The sequence below is a fragment of the Cherax quadricarinatus genome, chromosome 44 (assembly GCF_038502225.1).
Source record: "Cherax quadricarinatus isolate ZL_2023a chromosome 44, ASM3850222v1, whole genome shotgun sequence".
In the NCBI taxonomy this organism is placed as follows: Eukaryota; Metazoa; Arthropoda; class Malacostraca; order Decapoda; family Parastacidae; genus Cherax; species Cherax quadricarinatus.
The window spans coordinates 2,837,121-2,851,421 of record NC_091335.1 but is presented as its reverse complement, the minus strand read 5'-3'; the positions used below and the strand labels follow the sequence as shown (position 1 = coordinate 2,851,421).

Genomic DNA, 14,301 nt, shown 5'->3' with positions numbered 1-14,301 from the left:
AAACGGTCCAAGCAGATCTACGTTCACATGTGTAGTGCTACAAAAGTAGATCTACGTTTTTTTTTACATATTTTCAAATGTAACAAAAAAAAAAGTAGATCAATGTTTTTTACACATTTTCAAATATAAAAAACAAAAAGATCTACTTTTTCACATATTTTCAAATGTTGAAAAAACGTATATATATATTTGGAGCGTTTACGGGTTAAGGATAATAGACAATGACTGTGGGGGAAGTTTCTTTCAGAACAATGAACTCTACCTGGAAGAAATTGTGGCCAGACTATGTGTCTGTCAGATATTTTGAAGGCTTTCAGGCAGAGCCTGTAGCAAAAAATATTGTTTCTCTGGGCCAGTGCATGGGATTGAAAATGGACAATGAGGATGGAGAGGAGTTGGTGGAGGATCACAAGACTGAGCTCACCACAGAAGAACTTCAAGACCTGCACAAGGAGCAGCAAGAAGTGGATGAGGAAATTTCTTCTTCTTCAGAGGGAAGCAGTAAGGACAACATTTCCACTCCAGAAATTAAGGAACTGTGTTACCATTGGCCTCAAACAGAGCCTGGTAGAAAAATGGCATCCTAACATTACTGCTGAGAAAAGAAGCATCAACTTGTTCAATAACAATGTTGTTGACCACTTTTAGGAAAATTTTGAAGTCATCAAAAGCAGACAGCTTTGGGACAGTTTCTTTAGCAAAGAAAAAAAAAATCAAATGCTTGTGAATCCCCATCATCCTCAAGTGCTACTGCACTGAGACAGAAAAGAGAAAAAAACAGACGGGCAGTTACCTGGTGTTTTTATGGAAGATGACAACTTTTCCAAACAATAACACCTCTTCAACTTCCTCTTAGGGCATCACCACTCCTCAGTAAAGGTAAAGTGCAGTTAAATTTTCATTTATTTCATGTATTTATTGGTTTTATAGTTTTCATGTATGATTTTATGTATGCAAATATTACAGCCTCTCCTTACTTAGCGATGTACTCGTTTACCGATGACTCGGACTTACAACAGGCTCTCTGACCAGTATGCATACCTTAATAATGTATATTAGAGTTGATTTCCTCTATTTTGTTTATTGCAATATACAGTACACTACTGTATAAACATTTAAATATATACTAAAAATGTTATAAATAGTATAAAAGTGACATTAAAACAATATCAAAGATGGTTGACACAAACCCACTACCATTATAGTTCGTTCCTTGCTCAGCGACGAATTCATTTACCGACGTGGTCTTAGGAATGGAACTCCGTCGTTAAGTGAGGAGAGGCTGTATTATACAGGTATAAATAAGCAATATTTTCACTTAAAATGTTTTATAATTGGAAATTTTTTAGAGTCTGCAACGGATTAATCCAATTTACATTATTTCTTACGGAAAAAATTTATTCAATATTCATACAACTCACTATCTGTTTGGCCTTCTGGAACAAATTAAGTATGAATATCAAGGTACCATTGTATTATAACTATAATCTGCATACAAGGACCCAATGGTCTTTGACTTTTTGGGTTATCCTAGATAATTTACACATACATATACTACTATGTAGGATAATTGTACTTATATGGACCTATACCTAAATAAACTTACTTACAAAACACAAAATGGAAACAAATTTAAAGTCTGCTAAATATAGTAATTGCCTTCTTCCCTTTACTCAGCCACAACTCGGTACAACACAAATAAAATTGACAATTAAAAATATACCACAAAAATTTAAGACTGGACTGGACTGAACTGGATTTATCAACACTGGATTTTTTTTTTTTTTTTGAATTATGTTCCAAGGACATGAGGAAATTTTTTACATATTTATATAAATTACTTGCAATAACAAATTTAAAAAAGCATGTTAATATATTTGCAGATGATGGAAAGATCTTACATAAAATAACTAATGAAAATGAAAGTAATTTCTTATAAGACATTATGCACAAAATAATGTAATGGAGTGATAGATAGATGATGAAAATTAATGGTAATAACTGCCATGTAATGGAAATAGGAGAAAGCAATAACAGACCAAATGAAGACTAAAAACTATTAAAACATTAAAAATTTCAGAAAGAGAGGGATCTGAAAGTCATTAATTATTTCATGAAAATTCATATGCTATACTGAGTCAAAATATACAGATCAACTGTAAACTGACAAAAAAACAAAAAAAAAAAGAATAGAAATCTTCCCTTCACACTTAGTCAAACAACAGTAATGGGTACCAAGAGGTATATATACTGCTGTACTAGAACTACATCACAGTTCTAAAATAATGACAAACTGAACAGAGAAATGGATACCAAGTGAAACTCTTTTCCTGTAATTAGATTAAAGTACAAACGGTATTAGTATTATTCATGGAGGAACATTAAACCAGTAAGGGTCATATAATACAAAAGAAATAGGAGGAAATCACATTGGATATTAAGGGGAAGGTAGTAAGATTATCCTTTATATTATCCTTTGTACCTGTGTACCTGTCTACCATCTTACTCATATTATAACCAAGTCATTGCCATTGTTATTTTTTACTTATTATTCTTTTAGTACTTTAATTTGTGAATTTTATTTTGTCAATTTAAATCTAGTTATACTCTTGATCTTGTTAATAACCTATATCAGACCCTAGTGCAATTGCAAGTACCATTTTAATTTGTATTTTTATATTATAAGTTTATACCTAGTTGTACTTTAGCTCATTCTAGCTCAATACTTAGACAACACCTAAACTAACTATACCTAGTTGTACTTTAGCTCATTCTAGCTCAATACATAGACAATAATAAATTCATTATATTAGACCTTAGTGCAATTACAAGGGTGAGTCTGGTGCCACTTGTAATTCGTTTTTTTTTTATAGTATTAGTTTATACCTAGTTGTACTTTAGCTCATTCTAGCACAACACATAGACAATATCAATTTCATTATGTTTACTAGTGACTATACTCTATATAACCAAAGTGCTTTAGCAGTATACTTATCCAAACTTCCCACCACTACAGAAATCAGTATTAGAACTCACCACATAATACAGGATATAAACAACCACTATTTAAACCTAAAAGATGAATGATCACGTTGACCCTGATCTAAACCTCCATAATCTAACACACAATCAAAACTTATTGGAAAGTAACTGCCTTTATTACACAGCATCACAAGCCAGCACTATCCTGAACACTGCTCAAAATCTATCAGTTCTTAACTACAACATCAGGTCCTTAAGCAAACACTATGATGGCCTCCTGGCACTCCTTGAGTCACTAAAGACACCCTTCTGCATTATTCTTACTGAGACCTGGCTTAAGCAGGACACAATTGATATTTACCCACTACCAGGATACACAGCAATCCACAACTGCAGACCATACCAAGTTGGGGGTGGTACTGCAATCTATTACTCTAACCAACTATCTTGTATTAGCACTAATTGCTTTAGTGATGAATATTGGGAATACATTTTTGCTAATTTTACTGTAAAAAACCTCAAGACGCCTATAACAATCGGTGCCATATACCGGATACCCCACACAAACATCCCAAACTTCAGTGAGAATCTAAAGTCACTAATAACAAACAGACAAATGAACAAGCACCACCTTCTCTTAGCTGGAGACTTCAATATCAACCTTGGCCTACCAGATGATCAGACTGTAACTGATTTCATCAACAATATGAACAATGCACTTCTCATACCAACAATAACTAAACCAACCAGGCTGACTGAGACAAGCACAACCATAATAGACCACATATGAACCAATATACTAGCCCCCCTTAAATCAGGGATAATCACAGACAGCACTACTGACCACTACCCAACCTTCCTCTTAACAAACATTAGTAAGCCACCACTCGGATACAACAAAGTTTAATTTAGACTCCATGACGAGGCCTCTATAAGGAATTTTACAGCAGACCTAGAGACTGTTGACTGGCCTACAGAATTCTCCAATGCCAATGATATTGACGATTGGACAGACATTTTTCTTAACAAAATACTTAGACTAAACAACAAACATTGTCCTATAAAAACGAAACAGATCACGAATAAACGGCTTGGTTGCCCATGGCTAACCAGCAGCATTCTGAAATCCATTGATAAGAAACACCAATATGAAAAGCAATACAGACAGGGCTTAATACACAAAGATATTCTTAAACAATATTCAACAGTTCTCACCAAATTAATAAAGAAAGCCAAACAACTGTACTACTCCAGCAGATTCACTGACACAAGAGGAGATATAAAAAAGACCTGGAAAACACTTTCCCAGATTCTGGGGACCCACAAACTGAAAAAAAACAAGAATATTGTCTTAACTAAACCTCATGAAACACCACTGCATCCCACTGATACAGCTAACAAGATAAACGACCTCTTCTCAAACATAGGATCTAATCTCACCAGTAAAATCCCACGTACCAATGCCCGTGCCGGGGACTACCTAGATGGGAATTTCCCAAATTCCTTCTATCTTGTACCAACTGAGCCCACGGAAGTCACCGCGATCATAAAGTCACTTAAAAATAACTCGGGGAATCTATCTCACGTCCCACCATTATTGTACAAGCGAGCGGCCCATGTCCTTTCGCATGCTATTACATTACTTTTTAACAAGTCACCAGAAACTAGCTATTTCCCAACACTACTCGAGACAACTTTATTAACCACTTGGATCAATGGTATAAGAATTACGAGCCCATTGGCACACAAAAATTTAATGATGATTTAATTACCACTATTGAGTGTTCTCACAGATCAAGTGGGCAGGAATAGGAAACAAAGACCCTCCACTATAAATAACAATAAAAACCAATGTAAATACTATAATGATCCACAGCTATGCAATCTAACACATGCAGCTAGGAGGATTGGTAAAGCATACTGTGAATGTAGAACCCCAGACCTGCTCAGAACGTTCCAAGCTGCACTAACAAATGCAAGGAATAGAAAGGAAGAACTTAGGCAACAGGAATGGGAACAGTTTGTTAGTGGATTAAATAGGTCCACCCCTTTGAGTTTGGCTTGGAAAGGTATAAATAAAATAACCAGGAAAAAGACTGGCAATGTTGCTCATCCCTTTCCTCTTGAAAAAGCAAATGACCTCATAAATGACTGGTCCAAAACATCCAGGCATGAAAACCTTCCATCTCATATTAGAAAAAATTTAGAGAGTACTTCTGAAGAAATGTTGAAACTGATTAATTTTATGAGCCAAAATATTGATGAGAGTGGTTGCCTCTTTACCGAGTATGAATTAGATAATGCATTAACCAAAGGTCGATCAACTGCTCCTGGAGAGGATGGTATAACCTATGATATTCTCAGAACTCTAAGGCACGTGCCTGATAACCCTTTGTTGGCACTGTATAATCTCAGTTACATTGAGGGTGTTCTTCCTACTTCCTGGACCAATAGTCTCATTGTGCCTATCCCTAAGCCCCAACAGCCTGATACATTTAGGCCGATCTCCTTAACTAGTTGTCTTTGTAAAACTTTTGAAAGAATGATACTTAACAGACTGTACTACAGAATCAATCAGACACCAACTTTCCCCCTTTTTTTTTTTTTTTTTTATATTTTATTTAAACCATGACATTACAAAATATAATATGTAAAACTCATTTAAGTCGATAATTAACACAATCCTCCCTACAGCTAATATTACACACCACACTTACAACTCCGTGTGGGTACACCCCCCCCTCCCTGCTCCCTCATCCTATCACTTAACCCAAACCTGTTGGAGCTACCCAACAGAATTACATGATATGAACAACACTTTTATATACACATCCCTCGAAATGGTACTTAATAATCGACTACAGACCATACAATGCATTGCACTGAACATATTATACAGACATATTACCCCCCCCCTCCGTGGTTATCCAACCACCCCACTATTTACAACCTAACATACTATAAACAATGAATGTTGCCTAATCTAAAGTCACACAGCAATGATCCAACATTAATTTATGTAATTGTCCTAATGGTTCAGTTACATAACAATATGTATTACATAACAATGGTGATATAGAAAAGTCACAAAGACATACAAAATTACTACAAAACCATAAGAATAAACTTAGTCTCAAAATCCAACACATGTAAGCCTTTACACATTTAAACATGCAATTCCAGTGTTAAAACAATAACACAGCTTCAACTATGACATTCAAGCTCTATACAGCTTATATGGACATTACATAGTACTATTGACAACAGTACAATACAACATAAAATATAACCATGACATAAGTAACACATAAAGACTGTGCCTAGCACGCACCTAACCACAAAAACCTATAACACCACTGTTGCCCAACTTTATTACACTATCTGACGTGCATTAACCTCTTTACTCTCAAAACAAAACTGAATTGCAGAACACCAGTGACGAACAATAATGCACAGACATTAATACAAACATATCACATCATATCTCTGGACACCGTGCATGATCACAGCATCAACACTATGCAGTGCAAGGCACCTAGAAAAACAAGTTGGAGCAAATACATGCAATTATTATAGCAAATCTCCAAATTACAATGTCATTACCGTAAATCAATATTACCACACACAATATGTATAATAAGTATAAAGTCCAGTCACACAAAAACTGGCCAGCTCCACAGGTGCGCACCCGTGGTCCACATATTATTCACTCATGCATCACTCATCCAACACTCTCGCAAAACTTTTGTTATCCATTACCAGGGAGGCAACCCTGTTTTCACCCCTGACTTCCCTACCCCAGCAACACTTTCCAATCATACCCTCCCCTCCCTCGTCTATTACAAGTCTAATAAAACCTGTAACGTAAGTTGCCTATATCCCTCTGAAAAATCCTTCACCCACCTCCTCCCATAAATTTCCTTATTTCTACATACCGTTTTATAGAACGTTAACGCTAACACCCTCCTCTTCACCTCAGTAACCTGTTTGCCCCGCAATCCCCACACTATATAGATATAATCTGCCATAATGTACCCCACAGCTCTGATTACACTTTCCTCCCAACCCCCCACGTCGAGACTTAATGCTCTCAATACAGAAATTCCTTTACCTCCTATCCTATTTATCACCCTATTTAACCACCCCTTGACACTCCTCAGTCCATCACAAAAATATACTACATGAAAAGCCGACTCCTCCCCACCACATATCCCACACTCCCCCCCGTCAACGACTCGTCTATCCCGTAGAACCACACCCGACGGTAAAATGCCATGCAGAAAACGATACATTACATCCCGAACACGAGGTTGCAACCTCATCCTACTCAACCTATTCCATATACTTCCCCATGCATACATGGGGAAAATTCCCTCTACAGGCGCTACAACCCTCCCGGCTAACAATCTACACAACCTACCTATTTTAACCTTTGCTGGCTCTCGATCCCACGCCAGAGCCCTCAACACAGTTTCACACTCATGCAACTCAACTCCTGTATACATCCGTTGCAATCTGTTATGGATCCTGGCCAAACCCCCCCCACCCACACTTTCCCTCATCACCTCCCTTTTAATGAAGACACATTTGACCCTCCGCTTTAAGTCCAGCAATCCCAGCCCCCCCTTACTTACAGGTAACATTACCACATCCCTCTTAATCCAATCACAGCTCGAACCCCACAAGAATTTAAAAACCTTCCTAAGTATGTTCGTTATTGCTGGCCCAGTTAATGGGAACACGGCTGCCACGTGCCATACTTTGCTATACAGTAAGATATTAACAACAATGGCACGCTGCACAAGGGTCAAATGATAAGGTCGCAATGCACCCAAGCGTCCCTGAATCCTTTCTACCATCCTAAGCGAGTTTTCCATGCGTGCCACAGGTAGATCGTCTGCATAAATAAGACCGCAGATTTTTAACGAATGCACCTGCCTCCTCACAACTGCACTACCCCAATCAACCCTACCCGCCCAAGCTCCTAACCCCATGACCATCGATTTATCTGAATTTACCCTCATACCAGTTGCCCCTGCGAACATTTGTACTACCCCGTCTAATGTGTCCATTGACATCCCCTCCCTGATCAGAACAGTTGTATCATCCACATACCCAATTAAAACTGGCCAAACCCTCGCAACCTCACACCCTGGTCCCTCTACGTGACACATACGCTGCTCCATCAATCTATAAAAGGGGTCCTGTACGCACGCAAACAATAATTGTGACATAGGACACCCCTGCCTAAGTCCCCTACCCATTACAATCTTCCCACCCAATCGACCATTAATCTGTACCCTCGCCATTGCACCTCCATACAACGCCTCAACCCAGCCCACTATTTCTTCCCCAAACCCCTGACCCCTGAGGATGGCTTTCAATGCTTTCCGATCCACTCTATCGTATGCCCCTTGCCAATCGAGCGCCACCAAACCTCCCTCCCTCCCCCCCCCTTTTGCCTCCACGAAATCCCTAAGTAACCCATGCCCCTCCACCATAGACCTCCCTGGCAAACCAAACTGAGTTTTTGATACTACCCGCCCTACCACACACTTGACCCGATTTCCCAAAATCTTCGCAAACAATTTATAATCTGCGCATAACAACGAGATCGCCCGATAATCCCGAAGCGTATGCTGCCCCTTACCCTTCGGTACCAATACAACGACAGCCGTTGCCTGCTTCTCACCCAGCTCACCTCTCTCCTTCATGCAATTTAATAACCTAACCAGAAAATGCCTCAATAATTCCCAATGCTGCTGATAAAACTCTGCCGGGAGTCCATCAATTCCCGGTGCTTTGCCCTTTCGCATTCCACTTAAAGCCCTCCATATTTCCCCCTCAGTTATTTCCCCACCCAGTGCTTCCCTATCACTGTTACGCAACTGACATACCACACTCCCACACACCTGTTCTAAAACCCCATCCTCTACCCCTTCTCGTTGCCAGTACTTCTCATACCACTTGTCAGCAAACGCCCCCATTCCTTCCGTAGCTTGTATGACCTGCCCCTCCCTGTACCCTCCTATCGATTCATGAACCTCCAACCATGGAATAGTCATTGCCTGCTGTCTTTGTTTCTGCCTACGCAATACGCACGATGAAGGTCTATCGCCCCATAACACCTCTTCCACCCCCGCCTGTACCCTCACCGCTTGGAACCTCTCATCCTGTACCTCACGCAGCCTCCCTTTAATTGCCATAATTTCATCCATTGGATAAGTGCCCGCCACCGCCCCCCTCGCATAACAACCCCGTAATCTATCCTCCAAATAGTTAGCAAGCCCATATTTTAAAGAATTGATACGTTTCCCTTCCTTTACGTAATATTGCTTAATCCGTTCTTTAGCCACACCATCCCACCACATCACCACATCCTCTACCCCTTTTATCTCTGCACGTAACCCCTCCCACAGCGTCGCAAATCCCTCTATCCCCTCCTCATCACCTAACACACTTGTATTTAATTTCCAATATCCCCTAGATATACCTGCTAGTGACTCCCACGCCACCTCTGCTACTACCGCCCGATGATCCGAATAAGCTACTTCTATTGTACGGAAAAATGTCAACCCAACCCCTTGAGATATATACAGCCTATCCAACCTAGCAGCGTAACCCCGTCTTACAAAAGTGTGCTCTACCTCCCACGCCCCTCCTCCAACCGCATCCCGCAACTGAATATCCCTCAAAAGATCTCGCAAGGCCGCCGACACGTGCCCCGCCCCTTTTGGTTCCACGTCAGCCCTCCTAATAACGCAGTTCCAGTCGCCACCAACGATGGCCACTGCAGGTAAACCACGTAAGAAGAAAACTAGTTCTTCACATACAAAATCCCTTTTTACCCTCACATCATTTTCCGCTGGTGCATACACACATACAAAGGATACCCGCTGTCCCATCCACCACCCATCCACGCGCAATACTCTTCCCCCTCCCCCCCCCTCACTTCTTAGCAACACAAACGGGCTTGCCTCCCTGATCAATATACCCACACCACCTTTCAGACGTGCAGATGGCAGAGTCATGACCTGAAACCCCTCCACCTCGAGCACTCTTCCCTCCTTGAAATTGTGTTCTTGCAGGAACACTACATCCACCCTATATTTATACAGAAACATTCGAAACCATTCCTTCTTCACACTATTACACAGTCCATTTACGTTCACAGTCATACACCTAAGGCCTCTTTATAGTTTCCAACCCTTCCTCCTCTCTTCATTCATCCCAGGGCCTCCTGCCCCAGAGCCAGCACAAGGCTTCACACCATCAACCCCTCCCCCTTTTTTGCGATGCCTCTTATCGTGACTGCTTCGACATTGCTCTTCCTTCCTCCCAGACCTCTGCGCCGGCGTCAGGACATCATCTGAGTCTGACGCCGCCGCTCTCTTCCTCGTGATGCCCTCCACATCCATGTTATCTTCAGAGGTTCCCTCACGATGAACCTCTACCTCCACCACGCCCCGTACCACAGCACACGGCGACAACTCTCTCTTACTAGTTGGCCCGTCAACCCTGCTATGTTTTTTATCCTTACATTCCTCTACAGGCACCGCCGTGTCTCTCACCAGCTCAGGAACAACGTCCACTGCAGGCGGTGTCAATGTCCTTAACACTTCCTGAAGCTCTTCCTCTAGAGCCTGCACCTCCTCCTGCACTTGCACTTCTGTACTTTTCCTGTGAGTAGTAACAGATCCTTTTACATCACAGCTTACCTCACACATGCCATTCTCCTCTTTGGAATCCTCCACCTCTTCACTCCACAAGCGCCCAGGCCCTTGCTTGCGCACTGGGCTCTCAACAGCTATCACGCTGGTAACTGGTGCTTCACCAGTTTGCGCTGGCGCCCTCCTCAGCTTCACGCACTCTGCCGCCATATGGTCGTACGCCCCACATATTCTGCACGTACGTCTCTGTCCGGCATACGATACCATAACTTGCGTCCTGAAGTCCTCCAACACGACGTAAGACGGTATGGGATGTCTCAGAGTCATCTTCAGGGAAAAGGTACCCTCCGGACGTCCCATGTAAGCACCTGCCGTCCACTTGCCCTTTTGTGCCAGATGTACGGTTCCATATGTCTCAAAAACACTCCTTATGTCAGCCTCATCTGCCTCAAATGGGACATTACGTATCTTAACCCACGTAAAGTGGCGAGATACGTCGATCAAACGCACCTTCACAGCTGGAGTAGCGTCAAGACTCACGTCTTGGAACCTCGTCACCAAAGACTCATACACGGACGTGGAATTCAGTTTGACGAAGATTCTATAAGCCCCATTCAGGGCTACACCATACACCTCATCGTCCTGGATTCCATAGGTCTCCCTAATGATTGTTGGGAGTAAGACTTGCACTGAAGAGGGTGAAATCGCCCCACGAAGCAGCTCAATACCTATGGTATTTACGCGCCTCCTCACACTCAGCGCCATGTTGATACAAGGTAGCTCGCCTGAACAGCAGAGGGGTGCAGCGCACAACCTCACTCGACCATGGTCAGGCAGCGAATGAAACTTACAGATATCTTGGTGTAGATGTACCCTTTAACAAATCCACTATACCACAACTAAACAAGAAATGCAAAGCTAGGCTAAATGCTCTCAAAGCTGTTGCTGGCTACAATCCCAACTATGGTGCTAATGTGAGAATCGTGAGAATGATGTACATAGCCTATGTTAGGTCCTTAATTGATTATGCTGCTCCCATGTCGATATTAGCTAGAGAAAGTTCTCTCCGACCCTTGGAGTTAATGCAAAATGAAGCTCTCAGGATTATTCTTGGCTGTCCCAGATCTACAGAAGTTCTTAACATGAGGAAGGAGCTTGGTATTTCTAGTATCAGTGATAGGATTGTTGAGATTAACACTGTACTCGGTATTAGAATGTTGAGAAACGAACCAGACACTGTCACAATGAATCTTACCAAGTGTCTAGAGGTAAATACACAGATCTAAATGGATTGTGAAAACATGCAATTGCATTAAGTTTTATAACCTGCATGAACTGTATCACTGTAGGCAACAAGAGCATTTCACCCCTCCGTGGAAGATGTGTTCATTTAATATCACATACCTACAAGTCCCTCCCAAGAAGCTCATTGCTAGTAATCCCTTCCTTAAATCTCTTGTTAGAGCAACTGCTCAAGAAGAAATTTCTCACATAGCTGGTAGTAATGAGTTATCACAAGTTATATACACTGATGGATCTAAGCAGGAGTCTTCTGGCAGGGCTGCATCTGCTCTTGTTGCCACCTCCCTAGTTAAGAACGATAATAAATTTGTTGAGTTAGGCATAAGAATTAACAACTGGGCGTCTACACTGCAAACTGAATTGTTTGCAATCCTAATGGCGCTAGAGCTAACCTATGACACTGAGCTTGACTCTATCATCATTACTGATTCTATGTCATCATTGAAGCCTCTTGACTCATATAATGACTCCAACAACATGCTCATTGGAGAAGCCAGGTATAGATACTCAAAAATTAGGGTCAAAGGAATTAATGTACAATTGCTATGGATCCCATCACACATTGGATTACTCCTTCATGATAAAGTTGATATGTTAGCCAAGAAGAGTACCCAGAAGGAGAATGTAGAATATAACTTTGGTATAACTGTGTCTAGCATTAGGATTAATATTAGGAGAGAAGTAAATAATGAAAATGATTGTTATAGGAATGCAGTTAGAAGCCTGAGTAGATCTATAACCCACTATGATAACATGAACGTAGATAAGTATGTTTATGGAGCAACTTGCAATGTGAACAGACTGACTGATGTTGTAGTGGCCAGACTTAGGCTTGGTTACAAGTACTTCTGGCAGTTTGGGAGACACACAGATGATGATCAAACTAAATGTAAATTATGTGATCAGGCACATGGTCACTCTCTTGAACACTATGTGCTTAATTGTCCACTTATTGAGGAATACAGAGACAGACAGTATAATAACCTATGTGACATGTTGTGGCATGCAAAGAGTACGTAACCTTTATTCGGCGCATGGACACACCCTCATTTACAGGCTATCTCCCCCAACCAGCGAACCAGGTTGCTAAGAGTTGATGATGGGGCCCCATCGTTCAACTAGTGACCAGGTTCTAGCCAATAAGAAGGTGGGATTGACAATCGCAGAGGTTATGTGGATACCGCTCTCCTGTCTGCCCTTGTCATTCCCACTCTAGAGCTGGTTGAAGCACGGTCTGCTATCTTGTGGCTTCTATTTCTGCCTTGCTTACCGTGGAGTGCACTATATTTATCACTGTACATAGTGTACATATTGCTGTTATAATTGGTGAAGGATAATATAAGTCTAAACTTTTTCTACTGTGTTTATTTGCTCCCATTACACCTGGGATAACAGGCCATTTGAAATCCTAGGTTGTAATATGGGTAGCCTGTCCGAGAGCTGGACTTAGAGAAACGGTTGAGCTTAGGGTGAAGCTTGTAGCAGGAACATTGTGTAGCTTGCTGTTTCGCTTCGCTTTACAAATTTTGCGTGTCAGTTGCTTATGATCAGCCTTGCTATTGTGTGATCGTTCAACAGCTCGCTACTAGCTTGTTCAGTGTGCTCGCTTCGCTACGGTCAATCTTGTGTGCAGTCGGCTTTGCTTGTATGCGTATTCTGCAATCGTACTGTGCATAGCTAAGCGTGTTCTGCAAATTAACGTGTTACGTTGGGGTATTCGTACTGTGCATAGCGAATAACTTATGCCACCTAGACGAGTCAGACGCCTGGTGTCGGCATATACTTTGCATAACCTACCTAAATTGTCTCTACAGCGTTGTTGGCAAATTGCTCGTTCCATTGGCATTCCCTATAAACGCACTCTTACAGCTGCGCAACTGCGTTCACTTATTGCTGACATACTTATTGAAGAAGAGATGGCACATCAAACTCCTCCCTTTACGGGAGCTAGGGAAAAAACTACTATGTTCTCGCAGGAGGAAGATGATATACCTACGGAGCAAAATGGTCAGTATAGTGCAGCTGGGTTGTCTCAGGGTGAATCAGCGTCGTTGGCACTTGAGCTGGCAAAAATCAATCTTGAGCAAACTAGGGAACAGAGAGCATTCGCAAGGGAAGAATTTGATAGGGAAAGAGAGAGGAGGCAGTTTTCGCATTCTGTAAACGATTTCAGTTTACAAAAAGCAGTACAGCTTGTTCCCCGCTTCAATGAGGCCGAACCAGAGCAATTTTTCGAAAGCTTCGAAAATCAGGCTCGAGCCTTGAGGTGGCCGGAACAGCACTGGGCAGCGTTGGTTCATACAGCATTATTGGGTAAGGCACAGGAATTTACGTCGGTATTAACTGA

General features: G+C 41.5%; 1 protein-coding gene across 3 annotated transcripts in view; it reads right to left on the bottom strand.

The window, feature by feature from the left end:
- Nucleotides 1–14,301, bottom strand: part of LOC128697386 (protein mono-ADP-ribosyltransferase PARP12) — a 69,644-nt gene that overhangs the window by 24,278 nt on the left and 31,065 nt on the right. The window contains exon 5 of one of the 3 annotated variants that reach the window (XM_070093959.1): nucleotides 11,537–12,239. The exons of the other annotated variants lie outside the window; for them this stretch is intronic. Coding sequence (XP_069950060.1) covers nucleotides 12,140–12,239 — 100 coding nt within the window. The 3' untranslated portion in view covers nucleotides 11,537–12,139. Of the gene's footprint in view, nucleotides 1–11,536; nucleotides 12,240–14,301 lie in introns of those variants that run through there. 3 annotated transcript variants of the gene reach the window in all.